Source organism: Cygnus olor, chromosome 4, assembly GCF_009769625.2.
Source record: "Cygnus olor isolate bCygOlo1 chromosome 4, bCygOlo1.pri.v2, whole genome shotgun sequence".
Lineage (NCBI taxonomy): Eukaryota > Metazoa > Chordata > Aves > Anseriformes > Anatidae > Cygnus > Cygnus olor.
The window spans coordinates 12,147,358-12,166,223 of NC_049172.1; the positions used below are offsets into that span (position 1 = coordinate 12,147,358).

At 49.5% G+C, this 18,866-nt stretch overlaps 2 protein-coding genes across 2 annotated transcripts in view; one reads left to right on the forward strand and one right to left on the reverse strand.

The window, feature by feature from the left end:
* Positions 1-5,992, forward strand: part of TNKS (tankyrase) — a 123,323-nt gene extending 117,331 nt beyond the window's left edge. Inside the window, exon 27 of the mRNA XM_040554823.1 lies at positions 899-5,992. Coding sequence (XP_040410757.1) covers positions 899-985 — 87 coding nt within the window. The 3' untranslated portion in view covers positions 986-5,992. The remainder of the gene's footprint in view (positions 1-898) is intronic.
* A 92-nt stretch (positions 5,993-6,084) lies between these two features.
* On the reverse strand, positions 6,085-12,146 carry DUSP4 (dual specificity phosphatase 4). The gene is made up of 4 exons (XM_040554824.1): positions 11,670-12,146; positions 8,528-8,664; positions 7,898-8,117; positions 6,085-7,685 (listed from the first exon to the last, which is right to left on the reverse strand). The coding sequence occupies exons 1-4, from the start codon at positions 12,094-12,096 to the stop codon at positions 7,300-7,302; spliced, it is 1,170 nt and encodes a 389-aa protein (XP_040410758.1). The 5' UTR covers positions 12,097-12,146; the 3' UTR covers positions 6,085-7,299.
* Between the last annotated feature and the right edge of the window lie 6,720 nt (positions 12,147-18,866).

Consider the following 18,866-nt stretch of genomic DNA (forward strand, 5'->3'; position numbering starts at 1 on the left):
ATAAAAACTGTTGGATCACCTAAGTGAAGAGGCAAAACAGCTGACACATCCATGTTGGCGCAGGGCAGTGGGACCCTATTCTCTTTAGTGACCAGTGACAGGACCCGAGGGAATGGTGTCAAGCTGTGACAGGGGAGGTTCAGGCTGTCTATAAGGAAGAGGTTCTCCACTGAGAGGGCTGTCGCGCACTGGAACAGGCTCCCCAGGGATACAGTCATGGCACCAAGCCTGTCGGAGTTTAAGAAGCGTTTGGACTGTGCTCTTAGTCATAGGTCTGAATTTTTGGGTAGACCTCTGTGGTGCCAGGAGTTGGACTCGATGATCCTTGTGGGTTCCTTCCAACTCGGGATATTCTATGATTCTATGACCCTCGCTGCTGCTCCATCGCTCTGAGGGGGGAAGGCGGCATGCTGGGATCACACGTGTCTTTTCATATTCATATTTCCATTTTGTCGTACACAAACCCAGTGTGGAAGGACAAGAAAATTCTCTCAGTAGGGAGAATCCTGAAGGACAAAGTTGAGGCAGTCCCAGCCCCCTCTCTGGGCTTGTGGTTTATTTTATTTGCAAGCAACTGAAGGTGCTCCCTGAGCTCAGTCCATCCCAGGTGCAAGACTTCACATTTGCCCTTGCTGCATTTCATGAAGGTTCTGAAATATTTAAATCTTTATTTCTAGTAGTACATTAACTAAGGTATTAACCGCATCAAGCAGTTCCCACTGTTCTCAGCACTAAGTGCTGTCTGGGTTTGAAATCACCTTTTTCTTTTTTGCTCTTTGAACATAGAGCTGATTCTTGCATCGTTCTTCCACGTAGGTCATTGTTTAATGAAATCCAGAATGTGAAGTTGCTGAGTGTACCCTTGCATAAACAATATTTTTTCTTGATTTATTTTCAGGCATACCCGGAATATCTTATTACGTACCAGATTGTGAAACCAGAAGCTCCCTCACAGACAGCAACAGCAGCAGAGCAAAAGACCTAGTAGCTACAGATCGGTGAAGAAGGATATGAGTTCAGTCTTGGACTGGGTGGATGTGTGTTTCACAATATCAGTATCATAAAATTCTTAACCTGCAGATAAGCTGTATGTCTTTTATAAAGCATTGCTGTCTTGATGAATATGGTATGAGTAACTCTTGCATACTCAACTGCTACTGTTCCTTTTGAGGAAGGTTTACAAGAGACTGCCTTTTAATAATATATCTCAGGCTCCTAGTCTCTGCAGTTACCATGTGTAAAATAATGTTGTTTTGATCTAGACTTTGGAAACATTGTGCAAACAGAAGTCTTTTTCACAGCCATCTCACATGTTAAAATTTCAGACACTACTGTTTTGGTTATTTTATTTGCAGATAAATTGCATTAAGCCCGTAATTTTCTTTTCAGCATGCAGCACTCATTTTATGTTTTCAAGAGATGTTAGTCAACTATTTATTTTCCTTTTGTATTCTGAAGTTGAGCCAGAACCTTCTTAAAGATATTTTGCACAAAGTCAAGTTGACTAAAACCATTAAAAATGTAATATGAATTTCATCTGAGAAGGGGCTAGGTCCAGTTCTTCAATATAGGGTTTTTTGCACATCTCTGAGCAAACAGTACTAATGAGTGAGTGGAACTTTGGAATGGAAACAAATTGTGTCAATTTGCTGCTTTGCGTAAATTTCCAGGGGTGACCCATAGGAAGTGTTTGGAAGTGTAAAAAAACAGCTCTTGTACTTGAAAGAACTTCATATAGCAGGTCAGTGCCCTCCCCTGATATCTCTAAAAGAACATTTCACAAGGCTGCTATTAAGTACGTGCGGTTCGTGAAATGTTCCCCAGTTACAGTGGCATATGGTTTTGCTGGAAGATGGGTGAAAAGTCAGAAGGTTGCATGTACAAGAATGTGTCTGGGTCTCATTCCTCTCTTTACTGAGACCTAGTAACTGGGTTTCAGACTAGTAAGGGAGAGCGTTACAGTAGTTTAGCGTCACATCTGTGTGACACCAGAGTTGAACAACTCGTGATTTACAATTTTTTTTAAAAACATGGCTTTTACATTTTGATGAGAACAAACTTGTAATAATAATCAGTTAGCAAGTGGATTTGTTTACAGGTTTATGAGAGAGCAAAGCTAGGATTTATTCATCCTAATCCCCTTCCATGCAAGTTCCCAGGTTTATTTTGTTGGGTAGGAGAAAGTTATTTTTAATCATTGCATAGCAGAGCACCAAACAACTTCATAAGTCTCCCTCATGAAGGATATGGATTTACCAAAAGTGGAGATCAATTTCTTTTTTTAAGTTGTTTTTACAACTTCAGAGAAGGTTGAAAATCAAGCCATGGTAGTTTGTTTTTTGGTTGTTTTGTTGTTGTTGTTTTAAACAACCAATGTCATGTGTTTCAGTGTTGGGCACATAATGACTGGAGATAAAATGTTCCTTTGAACAGGGTGTACATTTCCCTGTCAACCAGCACTGCTGAATAACTGATGATCCAGTTCATGCATTCAGGCTTTATCGCCCCTTAAGCAAGGAAATGACAGAATAGTGTGCTTTTAGTTTACAAAAACGTGCTCCCTGCAAGTGGGATTTGCTGATGTGTTTGGACAAAACAGACTTAAACCTGAAGAGCTTTTCACTTTCAGCTTTAAGACACAAAGTTTTCATTTTTAGCATTAAGACATTAATGTTGCAGCAGGTTATCCTCATAGAGGAATTTCACCCATTGTAAAATTAGTCATCTGATGCAGTTTGGCTACCTGCACATTGTCTGTTTGTAATATCTATAAAGAAAACCTTAGAAATAGCAATACACTAGCAGATCTTGAGCTTTGGATTTTATTTTTATTGAGCTGGCACTGGATTTATGGTTTCCACTTCATTTTGTGACCTGATGAAATATGTAGCTTTGAAGTCCAAGCCAGGCTCTAGCCTAGATGTCCTTTTAAATCAAATATCATTGATAAAATCGGATGCTTGTATTTTGGCTACTTGTTTAATAGTGTTAGGGTTGGAAAGATCACCACTAGGCTTTGAAGATTTGTATTCATCATTTAAGTTTGGGGTTTGTTTTTAATTTAGTTAATAATGGAGTGGGGGGATGTGCCTATCTACACTAGGGTTTCAGATAGTGGTGTGAGTGAGTGTTGCTCACCATCCCCATTAGACATAGTTTTAAATGGTAAAAAATTGTGCTGCTTAAGTGAGCAAAACGGTTAATGTGGGTGTGGAAGTTCAAAGCTTTACATCTTTGAAAAACAAGAACAAACCTAAAAACAAAAAACCCACCATGCTCATACCAGATTTTGTTCTTGTTTGTTGCTTCCCGTGTGCTAATTGAACTACATCTGGATTTCTTCAGGAGCCTTCAGCTTCTAGAGGATAAAAATATGTTGTTCAGTATTTTTGAACTGCCAGTGTTACGTATCTGGTGTTCTGTGCAGAGTAAAGGTGCTGCGTGAGGAAATCATTTTGCAGTGGCTTTTGTTTTGTAATGGCATGATCTCCTTTCTGTTTGTGGCCAGACACAGAGGAAAACCAGGTCTGATGAGACTGTGTGTCATAGAAGACTGCGCAGGAGCAGCGTGTGCCTCTGCTGGTGTACCTTGTTGTAGTTCCTTCTACAGTTTAAAACAAAGTGAGGATCTGCCTATTGGTATTAAAGTTCCCCATGAAAAACCTGATCGTGGTTTTGATGGTAGAGCTGCAGCTGGCAGACTTTTACAGCGCAGATGTTGCTGCTGCTGCTTTAGCCAAGGGAATTAACTTGAAGCCTCCTTCTTCTAGAGAATGGGGTGTGGCAGGTTGCCCCATCCCTTCCTGAAAAGGGCAGTCCACTGATATGGGGGTGCTCCTTTGCAGCATTGGGTCACCAGCGGAGAGTCACAGTAGGAACTGAGGATGCAAGAACACACTGGGCTGAGCCATCTCATAGGCTTGGGAGGCTGGGCACCTCCCACTGACTCCAGGAAAAGCTGTTACCCATGGGACATCATCTGGTGTATGCTGGGGAAGGAGACAGTTGCCTAGTTGATGTATCCGTGTCCTGTTGGGGAAATGCTTAGAAACATCTGTACAGTTTGTGACAGGACTTCTGTAGGCAAAACAGAAAAATACTTCACCATGTAGCGAGGACAGGAGGTTCTTGCTCTCCGTTGCTGAAACTGTTTCAATGAGGCAGAGGCATTAGGTACCTGGTGCAGTGACATTGCAGTCTGAATGCTGTCAATAAAAATGCTGTTGGAATTAAAAACAGAATACAGTCCCTTAGCAAATTGTATCTTATTTTCTCATCCTTCCATCCATAAGCCAATCTTATTGTGATCCCAGCTCCATGAAACTCCATTGTACTGGTTTCATAGTTTTGCAGCCACTATTGTTCTCTAGTCCAAGGAATGAGAATTGTTTTTTTTTTCTGACTTCTTGTGTTTTGAATGTTTGCATGTGATGTGATCAAATTCCACTCCATTATGCAGCAGGAATTTATGTTGCCTGCAAAATTCTATACTTTGATAATGGAATACCCCAAAGCAAAATTTTACACTGGAACAATAAGAAAGCCTCCCAAAATGTTCTGCGTTGCTGTCTTTGGTGGGCAGTGGGCACAGAATAGGTATTGTATATGAATCTGAATAGCTTCTTGAGAAGGGTGCTTTGGCTCTGGAAACCAGCCTGTTCTAACTGTTCGTTAAAGCCATAAGCAGAGGAGATACCTGCTCCCCATGAATGTGTGAAGTGCTGAGGGATGCTGACATGTTGTGCCACTGCACAGCCTGTCTGCTTAGATAGCACCAAATCTTCTCAGAAAGTCTCCTGCATCCCTTCTGTGAAGGAACACCTCCTGTATGCACATGCACCACCTAGAATTTCCATGAGGGACTATGAAGAGAAATTATCCAGGGACAGATTTTTCCATAAGGTGTGAAAAAAGGATGGGTCCCAACCTCAAAATAGGCCAATTAGGTTTAACATTGCTAATCATTCACAGAAGCTGAAGGTCAGGAAGCATGTGAATTTATTTTTAATGGGATTCTACGATTCTCCCTTTCCATGCTGCTCTGAAAATCTAGCTCAGATATCCAGAAGGATGTGTATCCCATGCACGTTTCGGTCATTTTAGGTTATGCTGCAACCCTCCTGGGTAAGACGTGGCAAAGCGTGGGTTCAGTTCACTCACAGGTAGCGAGTGACTTGGGAACCTTGGCAGACTTGAACCCACTGATGGTCAGAGGCGGTGCCTTTGGCATAGTTAGGAGCATGCTCTCCTGAGCTTTCAGAGCACAGAGACAGAGTGGCAGTGTCCCCACCAATCTGAACACATATTAGATACAAAACCTAGAGAATCAGAGGACAGCATATGCTGCTTGAAACTCCTGGAGGAAGGTAAATGAGCCCTTGAGTCGGTAGGAAACAAGAAACACATGCATTCCTGTTAGCGCATAAAACCTGATGGCATATTATTCGACTGGCTGTGATATATCTAGTTCTATCTTACTGAACCTCTTGGTGGCAATTTCTAGTGTTGGTTCCATTAAGTTGGTTACTAATGTAGCTTGATTAGAGATCTCTATTACAAGGTAATTTTGACACTGTTTCTTCTTAACATCTGCACTACTTGCTTCAGCTTTGGAAATTGAAGTATTTTCTTTGTTTTTCCCTTGCCACAGTCCTGTGAGCTTACGCATCTTCATCGCTCCTTCTGCCAACCCAAACAGCAGTGTACCTGGGGGTTGAGTTTTTAGACTTTTTTATATAGCTTGTCTTCATAACTAGCCTTTTTTATTTCCTCTCTTGGTTACCAATTACCTGGAGCTGGGATATCATTTATTTATTTCCTCCTTTACCCTCTCTCTAAAAAGAAGACAACGGGCAGGTTCTCAGCCTATCTACATGGTGGACCTTAGGTAACATCGTTGTAACAACTGAGTTTGAATTATAAATGTGCTTGGCTAAATGTCTGATCTGCAATACTTGTAATAGTTTAAAACTCAATAAATACATTTTTAACAGCTGCTCTGTAAAAGCTGAGTGTTTGCACAAACTGCTGTTCTGGGAAGAGGCGCTCCTAGTGGCCTTCGGACAAACCCGCTCCAGACACAACTGTTGAAAACTGTTTTATTATTATTTTCTCCAAACAATTTGTTTTCTCCCTTCCTCAGGCAATAAATAAAAAGTTGATTTCTAAAAAACAAAAATAATAATTATAAAATAAAAGGAACAAAACCATACATATGTACACCAGCCACACAGGCATCTTACGTTGGATTGGGCTGAGGGGGAAAGAGGTAAGGCTACATGTGGGTTGAAGACGAGGCATTTCCTGGGCTTGGGCCACAAGCAGAGGTGCACAGGTGACTGAGACCCTACAGTCCAGCTCAGGTGGATGAATGCTGTGCAAAGAGCCTGGCCTGTGGCATGCACTGGTCATGGAGTGGGGAAATCTTGAAAACAAGAGATGGAGGACAGCAATCAGAGTAATCAACAGCCTGGGTTGCTGCCCTTACCCCTTCTTTCTCTGCTTTAAACTACAGGAGGCTTGGCACAATTTGTATGGGAACCAGAGACCCACAGAGACACAGTGGCCAAAAAACCAAAACCAAAACAACAACAAAAACCACGCATCACTTAGCACTGCATCTCCCCTTCCATGCTCTCTTGGAAGACTCTGGACTCCTAGCCACAGAGACTGCTCTTCCCCCAGGAATGGGCTCAGACAGCGACTCGGTTTGCCTGCCAGCTCTTGCAGTGCCTCTTCCAGGCGCTGTCAGAGGTGAGGCTGACTGCAGGCACTCCTGTGTCACCGCTCGTGCTCACCCTGAAGCCCTGCCTGCAGCAGCAGCAGCGCTTGTTGCTCTAACTCAGGTAAGCAACACCTACCACATGCACCTGTGCCTCCGTGCAAGGAGAAGAGTCCTGTGCAATAGAAATAATGTATGCTCCCTTTTCAACCCAGATGGAAAACCCAAATAAGGTAGGGGTAGAAATGGGATGGAAAGGGAGGTGTGTTTTTCATACAGTAGAACAGGGATGGAAAGAGATGAAGACCAGGCACTTCAGGAAACCCAGTGTACTATTTTTTTCCTCCCCCAAAACTGCGCCTGGCCAATGTCAGGGTTTGTGGCTTTCACAACTTCCATGCTTTCAAGACATAAAAAGCAATAAAAGATGAGATGAGGTAAGAAATTTCTCTATGAAAAAGACATCGAGTCCGGGGTGAATGGCAGTGTCCAGCACTATTGCTTAACGTTGCAGGGCTCCCTGCTCGCCTGCCCTCCCCACGCCTCCCCGATCTGCCTGGCTGGCCTCGGACCCTGAGCTAACAGCTGGGTGACATCGTGATGGGGCTGTGCAGGTACGGGAGGCTGCTGGGGGTGGCGTGGACGCCGACAGAGACAGGGAAGCTGAAGACAAACTGGGAGTTGGGGGTGGAGGTGGCCTTGCCCCGCTCCCGCAATGTCCCCGAGGGGCTGGCAGCTTCCACTGCGCAGGAGGTGGCCAACACCTGTGACTCAAACTGCAGCAGCTGCCCCATGAAGCTGAAGTTGGGGGAGATGATGCTGCGGCGCTGCTTGACGAATTCGAAGGCCTCTTCCAGCTTGACGCGCTTCTTCATCATCAGGTAAGCCAAGCAGATGGTGGCCGAGCGGGAGATGCCGGCCTGGCAGTGGACGAGGACCCGGCCGCAGCACTCCTTCACCGAGTCTGCAGGGCAAGAGGGAGACGTCAGGCTGACACCCTTCGAACGAGCCCAGCCCCTGGCCAACATGCAGGTGACAGCAGACCTCCCACCGATGGAGCGACTGGCCTGGCCTCTGAGCCAAAAACTCCAGGTCCCTGAGGCAGAAACCCCACCGTGGCCTCTCCCTGCTGGGTGGAAAACCACACGGACACAGCTGCTCCGAGCAGGCACTCACCGATGTACTCGATGGCCTCCATGAACCACGAGCTGATGTCGGCTTTGTGGTTGTCCTCCACGGGGATGCACTTGTACTGGTAGTGCCCCTCGAAGTGGTTGGGGCAGTCGGAGGAGACGTTCAGCAGCGCCGTGATGCCCAGCGCGTCGAGCATGTCCCGCCGCGCAGCGTGGTAGGCGCTGCCAAGGTAGAGGAAGGGAAGGATTTCTACGGGGCCACCCTGTTGGCGAGGAAAACAACACGTGAGCACAGGACAGCGGTGGGCTGGACACAACACCGGATGGCTTTGTAGGCCCAGAGCAACGCAGGAAGCTGGCACCTGATCCAACGTCCTCAGCAGGGCCCAGTTTTCAGAAGCAGCACGTGCTGCCTTTTCAGAGCTGTTAAACCCACCTCAGCTCCACCCCGAGGATCAGTGGGGTCTGGACTTGTCTGCTCTCCAGGGAGCACAGAATGGCTGGCATCGGGAGCACCGCCACGTGTTCCCAGGGGAGGAGAGGCGAGCAGCTTGCTGCCACGAGTGGGTCTCGGCTGGGGAAGGGCAGGGAGGCTGAAGCAGGACCCGACTGCCATGAAGGAAGGCAACCAGGGAGCGGGCAAACCCACTGCACGTGGGGTTTCTGGACCTACCTGGTCGTGAAGGGGAGTCCCACAGGAACTGAAGCCCAAATCCAGGGGCTCGGCGCTGCTGAGGGGTGAAATACTGCTCAGGGTCTTGGTTTTGGCACAGAACTCAGGATACTCTGAGGCAAAACGCTCATAACCCCCTGCAAGAAGAGAGAGCAGAAGTGTTAAGGCCGCGTTCACAGCACCACCGAACGGTACAGCTGGAGCTGATGCACCTCAGCATGCCCTTCACCACTAGATGATGCTACAGTGATGCATCATGGCCTCCTGCCCCAGGGTGAGCAACCGGGCTCCTGGCAGGTAGGGGGGAATCCCTGGAGCCCAGCTGTTCCAGTGGGCCACGGCTCTTCAAGGCTCCTGGCTGCCCGAAGTCTACGCCCCAGGGTTTAGCCCCCCTACAGACAGGCATCCTAATCCTCAAACCAAGGACAATGCTCTCAAAGACAATGGAGAGACTTGCTGCCAGCATCCTGACCTCAGTGGCTTCCCACACTACAGACCGTTCAATTTTCTACTTTCTCAGAAGTGGTAGTTCTGCCACAAAACCCTCCCAAAATCAAGGTTTTCTGCTGTCCCAGCCAAACCCTCCGTCCCAGAGCCAGCAAAAAAACAGGCAAGGGAAGCTCTGGCACCATCTGGGTATGGCAATGCTAACACCACAGCACAGCTGCTCTCCAGAGAGAGATGTCCACTGCCTCCCGAGGAGTGCAAGTGAAAGAGCATCTTGCTGCTTTGACCCACTGCCAAGGAGATAAGCAGGGGTGACCTCTGATCTTCCTAATGGGCAGGCAAAACAGAGCTGCCACCTGTTGGCTTCCTGGGACAGGGAAACTGCGGTATTGGCTGCAGATAAACACCTCTGGGGAAATATCCTGCTGTCATTCAAATCAAATCAACAACCCTGACATCCTTGTAGAGTCTGATCTTGACCCTAAAAACCAAGAGAAATTGGGTATTGTACTATCACCGCAGGAATCTAGCTGGACAAAGCCCCGTGCTCCAGGATAGATGCTGAAGACACCCCCAACTGCGGGGTCTGTGCTTGCAGATTTGAGCTTGCCAGAGCACATGTAGAAGGACACATATTCCTTACCACACCTTAGCTGTAAGAGTGCACTGATCAAGGCTGGATCTTCGAAAGACCAACAGGAATGAGAATATTAGCTCCCAGCTAGATGCAAGCATATCCAGCAAAGCCACCCAGGAATCCTCTGGCAGCTAGAGACCAATCCGGCACCTCGATGTCCTTTATGGCCTCCTTCCCCTCCACAAGGAAGGATTTTGGTCCCTTAAAGCAGAAAAATGCATATACACCATTAAACGTGCACTGACCCACTCCTATGAGTGGGGCAGTTTGCAGTGGCTGCGTTTCCAGAAACTGACAGTGCTTTGCAGTCCTGTTGGTTAGACTTGGAGGAGCACCCAAAAAACAAGTGTCCATTACAGATACCCTCTCCTGGATCTATCAGATCCCACTCTCGTGGCCGTCACACCATCCGAAGATGGAGCAGCTGCCCAAGGTCACGTGGGAAAATGAGCTTCCTCCTTGGATAGGCAACGTGACCCCTTCAACACAACAAGTCAAGGGTTTCTCCTGAATGTTTCTCATCTCTTTCTAAAAGCCCAATCAGTGAAGCACCACGTTCAGCAGCTCCATCCAGTGCTGTGCAGTTCCCTTTGGGCTGTTCCCCATTATCACCTCTTACCACGAGATGCCCGGCTGTACGTGCAAAAGGGTCTGCAGGCCTCCGCAGGATCCCCTCCCCAGGGACCACACAGCACAGGTGCCCATCATCAAACAACACCTAGCTGGGCTGTTTATCAGGGAACCTAGCAGAAACCTGGCTTAAATACAACCGATCTGGGTTTTCTGTGCCCTGAACCCAATAAATTTGCATTTAGACACACACAATGCTAGGTTAACATGGGTATTACAAAATCAGAGCAAGCTGGATCATTCAAGTCGTTCCATGTGAGCAGGAGGTTTCAAGTGCTAGGACAGAGCTTCTAAGAGCCTGTTCCTCAAAGTGACGTTTTGTTGTTGTTATTTTGTTTGTTTTTCTTCTTAGAAATACAGGATCGCTAACCCCAAACAACCTCACTCAAGAACAATAGAGGCATCAGAAGCCTTCAACTGACCCAGGCCACCCGTGAAGAACGGCATTTCCTGCCACACGCACAGCTCCCAGTACTGTGACAGCTCATGGCAGAGCACCCAAAAGTGCGTTCCCCAGTGAGCACTCGCTGTGCAGGCACTCCCTCAGCAGCACATCGTATCACAGCCTTAGAACAGCTCCTGCCGTTTTTACTGTAGCTAGCACAACAGAAATGTTAGCTCCTCCATCTATCAACCCTCTTAATGGATCTGCTGCTCTGTGTATATGCGTTCTCACCCCTGCTGTAAGTAAACCAGGGAATAAAGTAACTCTAAGGTTGTAAAAAAGATAAATTTAAAATAAAATACAAAACAAAACACAGAGCTCATCCAGGAACCCAGCTGAGCACCCTCCTCCCCTAAATAATCTTATGGCAACCCTCAGGACCAGCAACTCCAACTGTTCACAGCACCTCATTTAATACATGCTGATGCTGAGAGCATTGAGGAAGAGGGGGAAGAAGCCCCCATTGTAGCTGCAGTAGCAAAAGGAGCACAGAGGCAACACCAGGGGTCTCCCCACTGCAAGGGGGCATTGGCATGACAGCGGGTTTTTGATTTTTGGTGGGTTTTTGTGTGTGTAGGAGCAAGTATCTTCTCTGTACCATCAAGCCGGGGGTGAACTCGCACAACGAGGGGGAGATCCTCCCTCTTCCATTTGCTGCACCTTGCGCCCATGGATTTTGCCCCTCGCCCCCAGGACTGAGAGCATCAGCCCCGGGCAGCAGCACGGGGCTCTCTCGGCCCTTGCCGCCTCACCCCGCGCCTCCCCCGAGCCGCCCACCCCAGCGGGCGGCGGCCGCGCCTCCAGCCGCCCCGGGACCCCACCGCCGGGCCGGCCGCGCCCTCCAGCCGCCACCCCCGCGGTCCTGGCAGCTCGGGGAGCGGGGGCTCGCCCCGGGGACGCTCGGGGACCCCCGGGCCAGGGGGGCGAGCGGCGGGGGGGCTGAGAAGCGGGGCCCCCCCCTTTTGACGCCCCTCCCCCGGTACCTGCGAGCAGGCGGATGTCGGCGCGCGCCGAGTCGCGACGGAGGGCGCGCACCACCAGCGCCACGGTGCTGTCGTCGCGCAGGGCCTCGGCGCGGGGGCTGCGCTCGTCGTACACCACCACGGCGGCGTACAGCCCGGCGCGCAGCCGCGCCCGCACCTCGCCCTCGGCCGGCAGGATCTGCTCCAGGCTCACGGCCCCCTTGGCCCGCCGCCGCACGATCGTGTTGCAGCGCACGTTGAGCGCCCCGCGGATGTGGCCGGCGCTGTGCGCCAGGAAGGGGCGGCAGTCCAGCACCAGGCACCGCCCGGGGCCGCCGGAGGGGCCGCCGGGGCCACCTCCACCGGGCCCGGGGCTCGCCTCGTCGCGGCCCACCAGGCGCCGCAGGGCGCTGCCCTCCATCTCCCGCAGCCCCTCGGTGGCCACCATGGCGGCGGCGGCGGCGGCGCTGTCCCCGCACCCCCCCCGGCACGGCGGCACCTTTACTACCCCCCCGCCCCGCCCCGCCCCGCCGTGCCGCGCCGGGCGCCTGAATGGACGGAACGCGCGTGAATGGGGTGGGCGCGGACGACGTCACCGCCTCCATTCATAAAAAAAAAAAAAAAAAAAAAAAAAAAAAAAGGAAAAAAAGGCCCCCCCCCCGCGCCGGCCATCTTCCCTCCCGGGGTTTTTTGTGAATGGGGAAGGGCGGCGGGCGGGAAGGGGGCCAGGGGGCAGCCCGCGGGAGCCCTGCTTGGACCCCCCCGCAGGGACCCCCGCCTGGTCTCCCACCCTCCTTTCTCCCCCCCCCCCCCTTTACACACACACACCGCGGGCACGTGCGCTCACACGTGCGCGCACACAGCCCGCTGGGCGCTCGTATGTGCACGCACACACACACACGCACACTCACACTCACACACCCACACCCACACCCACACACGCGCGCGCGCTTCTTTGTTCCGTGGCTCTCGTTCATGCCTGGCCGGCCGGCAATGCAGGGCGCATCAACCCTTCCGAAAGCTCCGCGGGGTCCCTCTGAGTAAATGTCTGCCGCCGCCACGCTTTCCTTTGTCAGAAAACGACGGCTCGTTAGCTGCGTAAAAATACTACAGCACTCAGTCCGCTGGAAGGCTCTCTGTTTTGATTCCTGACGTGGAGGAGACCTACACTAGGCTAAAATACAGGAGCAAATTCGCAGCCCTGAAGTGACGCCCGGAGGACCTTCCCATAACCACCACCCAAACACCGCCAGTCATTTAATCCAGAATTCCTCTTTTGGGCTGCTTTCAAACCAAAGCTTTGATGCAGAACCCCATGTCAGTAACTGTGACTGGGTCATTTCCTGAAAACAGGCACTACCAGTCCCTGATGAGTCTGTTTCAGAGAGCGCCAGAAGGTGCTCATCTGCCACTACATGGACCTGGAAATGGTGAGAGAAAGGTTAAGGGTTTATCCAAGCCCATCTGCCCCAGTCATTGCTTTCCACAGAGGGCAGCATTTGAACAGGCGGGTTGAATTCCCCTCCTCTGCATGCACATTAGCTCTTTATTTGGGTAAGGCAAGGTAACACCTTGCTGTGCGTGCCTTCCTGGGAGGGATCCGGCCTACCGTGCACGTTGAAGGCCTGAAGCTGGTGCCAGTCCTATGGCCTGGATCTGCCTCTCCCTTACAGTCTGTTCTCTGACCTCTGCCAGGTTCTCCCCTACATATGTGTCAGCCTGCTCGTTGCACTCGTGGCTTTCATGTGCTGCGCCAACCCTTCTCCAGGCGAGCCAAACCAAGCTGGCTGTGGGGCACGCATGGCTGCCCTTTATGTGATACACCCCCTTCTTGAACGTATTTGAACCTGTTACCTAACACAGTAGGGATGGAAGGTTAGTTTGCTCTACTCCAACGTAAATCAGACACAAGGAAAGAAGAAACCCGTTTCTGCTGAAGTAAGCCAGACACTGACTTGCCAGCAAGAGGCCAGGGACATGCTTTCTTCCTTCAAGTACTGCTATCAATGAGATCAAAATGAGAATGTGATTTCAACCTAATTCAAAATCACACTCTCATACCAATGTGACCCGAACTCAAGTTGGACTGGTGAAGATGTCTCAGGACCTTTTATTCGAGAGCTAATGCCAAGATATGCCTTTTTCTTCGCTCCTCTCGGGCAGATGTCAACCACTCCCATGCGATAAGCTAGACTGCTGTCTTCAATGCCTTCTGCACTATTAACTCCTGCTTTGATACTAAAATTACCCGACCAAGGGCACAGAGAATATGTCCTTGGAGCCAGGGCCTGACATCCTGGTTTTTCCTATGTGGACCAAACTGGTCTGAGGTGGGAGAGGAAGGGAACACTGACATCAGCAGAAGAAGGAAGAAATTCAGCTACCTGTCCCTGGCTGTTTTCATGAGCACTGATGGAAGATACTATTTCAGGATGGAGTATGGATATACATGCATGTGCCCATGCCTCTGATGACTTCCAAGTGCTTCCACGTGTTTTCATTCCACTCCCAGCTGTTCATCTCTTTATGTCTTTAAGGAGGTGGCAGGTTCCCAGCTCAGACTTACTGGAAGATAAAATGCACCCGGCCAGGCTGCTGGGAATGCCATCGTGCACCTACACCAGGCATCCTCACAGTCGTTCTCCTTGTTGGTCATGTATGGCAGTGATGCTGTGGTAGCGCACCCAAAGGTAGAGTGCCAAAACCATGCCAAGTCAATGCCACCCAGCCAGGATCCACCACTGCAGGGACCTCCCTTGCCACAATTAGCTCAGAAGGAAATCTAGTTAACTTTGTCCATGGAGGCACTACAACGGGACAACCAAGAGCCATCAGAAAAGCTTGCAAGGCAGAAACCACAAGGCAAAAGAAGCAATGTGATTACCTGAGGAAAGGGAGGTGTTGGGGGAGAGAGAGGTCTACACAGCTTCATTTCCTGACTTTGCAATCTTGGGGAAGTGTGAAAGCTAATGTTCCTGGCAAATGGCATCTCTATAATGCAAACTGAAATATATCCTGCTGGAAAACAAACAACAAGAGAGAAGGGGTGGGGTGGGGGAGGAGGGAGAGGGACAAGGAGGGAGCACAAGAGACATTCATTTCCTTCACAACGGATTCAAAGAATCATCTTTTATAGAGCCCTGGCCAGGAGAGGCAATTGTGGAAGGAGGCTGGAGGGAAATGAATTGTCAAAGAGGCACGTATTTGGATGATTAAATGTCAATGTGTACCTTGAATTAAGGAAAAGGAATTTACACCTCAGCTCACTGTGGAAGTGAAAACCAAATTAGAGCCAGGCTGTAAATTTGCCAGCCAATAGATACCAATTTGTTTGGCTATCTAAATGCCCAGAGAAACGTTGAAACACGATTCCCCCAGGTGGCCAAGGGCTGCTGGGGGCAGCTGGCAAGCTGCTGAGTCCAGTAAGCCCTCTGGGCTCCTCCCGGCTTTCCTGGCTCTCCTCCCCTGGCTCCTGGCTCCACTGCACACGTGTGGGGTGCTGGCATGCTGCTTTCCTCCCTGTGTCTCAGCTCCCCGGCAGATGTGCCTGCCTTGGTGCCACCTGGGCTTGAAGACAGGCTGGTATTTTGTCAAGATGCAGTTTTCCCGAGAGCCTGGTTCCCTCCTTCCTCCTGGTCAGACAAGCTGCCAGCTGTACGGAGAAAGCACCGATCTGTGCGCCTGCTTCCCTCAGCGCGTGGCAGAAGCTGCAGCGTAAGGAAGCTGCCATCACCCCTCAGCAGCTCCCAGCTGTTAGCTGAAGGGCTGAGTGATTTGCCCTGTTGTGCTCAGAAAGTCTGTGGTACAAAAGAAAGGAGGAATTGAGATCCTACAACTTGCAAGGCTGTGCTCACCCACAAAACCTAGCCTTGCTGGAATGCAGCAGGGACTTTGCTCCCTTTTGTCCCTACGCAGCACCTTGCTGTGCTCTTCTTGACATCTCCCTCACTATTTTTTCATCTGGGGAAAGCTTCCTCCCCTCAGTGAAGGGCAGTGCAGCAGTGAAAGAGTTAACAGAGTCACGTTAATACGTTCATGTTCTCTTTTTCTTTAGGGCATGCTTGCATATTAATGTAGGGGAATTGCAATGAACCTGTCTAGGGAGGCTAAAGGGAAAATTATGCAATGTCAGATGAGAAGGCGGAGGAGGGGATAATGTTCATTTCCACTGTTCTCCTCTCCCTCAGCTCCCTCTTGCCAAGCACGAGACAACCTGGAAGTGAGGGGAGTACCTGGATGCAGGTCATGACTTGGCCCCACCTGCATGCCTCCTGCACTGCCTTCCCATGGGCTTGCTAAGCCCGTGACATGCACCCTGGCCATGCTTTTATTTTAAACCCAGAGTCACAAAGCAGAAAGGTTGAGAGATCTGGGGCTGTTCAGCCTGAAGAAGAGAAGGCTCCAGGGTGACCCCACCGCAGCATTTCAGTACTTAAAGGAAGCTTATAAAATGGATGGAAAGCAACTTTTTGCTCGGGCAGATAATGACAGGACAAGGCGGAGTGGTTTTAAATTGAAAGAGGGGAGATTTAGGTTAGATGTTAGAAGGAAAACTTAAACTGCAAAGCCCTGAACAACAACCCAAAAGCCTCTGACAGCACGTGAAAAATGCAAGAAGTCCTGCCAAGTCTGCTTTCTCTGCTCTCTGACAAGGCCTATGTTCATAATCCAGTGAACCGCCCTACAGATTTTATCTCACGAAGTGTAAGTATTCTTGCTCTTGCCCTGCAGTAGGTGAAAGAGTGAGGGTTTATATTCGTGGAGAAATCAGCTGTAAATCAGCTAGGTAGGAGACTAATAACTGGGCTCCTAATCCGTATAGATGAGGGGATGGAAAAGGAAGGCTTTACCGCTGAAAGCAAAGGAGCCCTTTCTTAGAAGAGCCATGGGTGTTCCATATACTCACATGGCTGCAGCTGGTTTTTGCCTATGCAAATCTGATCGGGGCAGGACACACTCAAATTAGCCGGATGCAAAGTGGTCCAAACCATCTACTGCTTCTGGTTTGGTTCACTCTCTCTCTACCTTGTCTTTTGCCACCGCCGCCTCCCTTCCTGCAAAAGTCAAAGTGACTCAAACCACATCGGATGAAAAATAAGAGCTCTAATCCAGCAGAGTCAATGAACTGGAGCGGGATTTTCAGAGGATATAGCTCCTGCTAGATGATTAGCTGAGGCTCTTAATTCAGGCTGCTTGGGGGTGGGGAGGTCCACATCAGAACTAATTGCTGTTCGTGGGAACTGTAATTGCCTCCTCAAAATGCCCATGCCCTTTTTTTAGGGTCTGGTTGGTTTGGTGGAAAGGTGCAGGGGGGGACACACTGCAGTGTTTAGGGGTTGGCTGCTGGGGGCATTTCCAAGGACCAGATACTGGGTGAGGGCCAGCAGATCTAACATGTCACTCCAGCTCTGGTTGGGCTGGAAATGAAATATTCACTGCTGGAAATGAAATGTTCACTGCTGAACATTTCTACAGTCTTGGTGGACAAGGGCAATCCACACCAGTAAGCTACTTCCTGACACAGGAGTTGGCACGACCTGTCCTTGACTTTTAGTCATTTTTTGGTGCATCCGTCGTGCTGTGCCAGCTGTCAGAACCCATCAGTGCCCTGTGCCCACCTCCTTCTGCTCGCCTGCCTTCTCCAAAAGCCCCGACGCTGGTCACATTCCAGACATCAGGCTGCACACGGTCTGTATTCATGTTATGATGACCATGGATTATAAAACAGGTGTAGAAGCGAGGTGGATAAAACAAGCATAAGGGAAAATCCCAAAATTTCAAGGGCTTCCCTCAGGGATTAAGCTGATATCTTCGGCTGCAGAATTGGGCGTCGCAGCAGAGCCACAGAAGAGCAAGCTGATCCCCTCCTCTCAGTGTGCTGCAAGACAGATTCAGTGTAAGGGACCGGCTTTGGAAATTATTACGGTGGAAACCAGTAAGGCACGTGGTGGCATTTAATCTTTAACACAACCTGTGACTTTTTGCCTCTAACGCCCGTTGGATCGATCACATGTGGCGGTGAAGCCAGAGCTCACTCCTGAAAGCTCGCTGGCCCCAGTTCAGTATTTAATCACAGGCGTGCAGATCCCAGCAGATGCCTCCTTTAGGGACATCGCTGTTTGCAAATTGAAAGAGAAATGCCTCACTTAAATCTCCCGGTGTTTGGTTGAGCGTTGGGCCTCTACGGCAGGGCTGAAGCTGGGCTTTGAGTAGTGCTTGTTGCTGGGAAGAAGGAGTTAGGGAAGAGACATTTTTTCCCGTCGGCTTGGGATCAGAAATAAGACACTGTTATATAAGTGTGGCTGCAACCTATTTATACATCGTGTCAGTCTCATACAGTCAGACTATGAATGACAAATCTTGCACTAATTTCTACGAATATAACAGTGGTCCATAGCTGAGTTTTGAAGCAGCAGTGAAAATGCATGTCATTGTATGTCAGCAGTAAGCGGGACTCCCCTTCAAATTATACCGAGGGACAGGTGATTTTTGTGCCTGCTTGTCAGTGTTCCTCGTAGAGGCACACTGGGTGCACGTGGCTTATCCCTTACACCCATTTCGGATCCCAAAAGTGCCAGATCACGCGCGGTGTTCACCAGAGGAATGCCTAGCTGCAGGATCCTGTGTGTGCCTAGAGAGATTCAACACCAGTAGGATAAATGCCTCGAAGCAAAGCTGATTAAGAGTTATTAGACATAGGGAGACTGCCGAGCCAGAAATGTTCAGAGGATGCAAGAGCACCCGGAATCCAAATGGCGTGCACTGGCCCTGTTTCTGTATATTCCTCCCTAATATTAACGCTCAATTAATTGTCAAGTTGCTGTCAAGTTGTCTTGGGTCAAAATGGCCAAACTGAATCTAACATAGACATGTCTGTGTGGGTCTAACCTGGTGGGCATGGCCCGATCCTTGCCTGGGATCCCTCTCAAGATAATTACAGCCACATATAAAAAACAGTTTCAAACCCAGAAATGACTCCTGAAGCGCAAAGAAGCAGTCATTATAATTACGACCAGACAAAATCCCAAATCAGGTTCAAGTTTAAAGCTAGGTCGTTTTTTTTTTCTCCATCACCTTCCAGCCTCGGCTCTGCAAATAATTGGATACCACTGCTTCTGCCAAGATCCCTCTCAGGGCAACTCTGCTGGCACCCATGGAGACCTTGGAGACCTGAGCATCCCAGCCATTCATGGGAGGCCATGGCAAGAGGAGAAATTC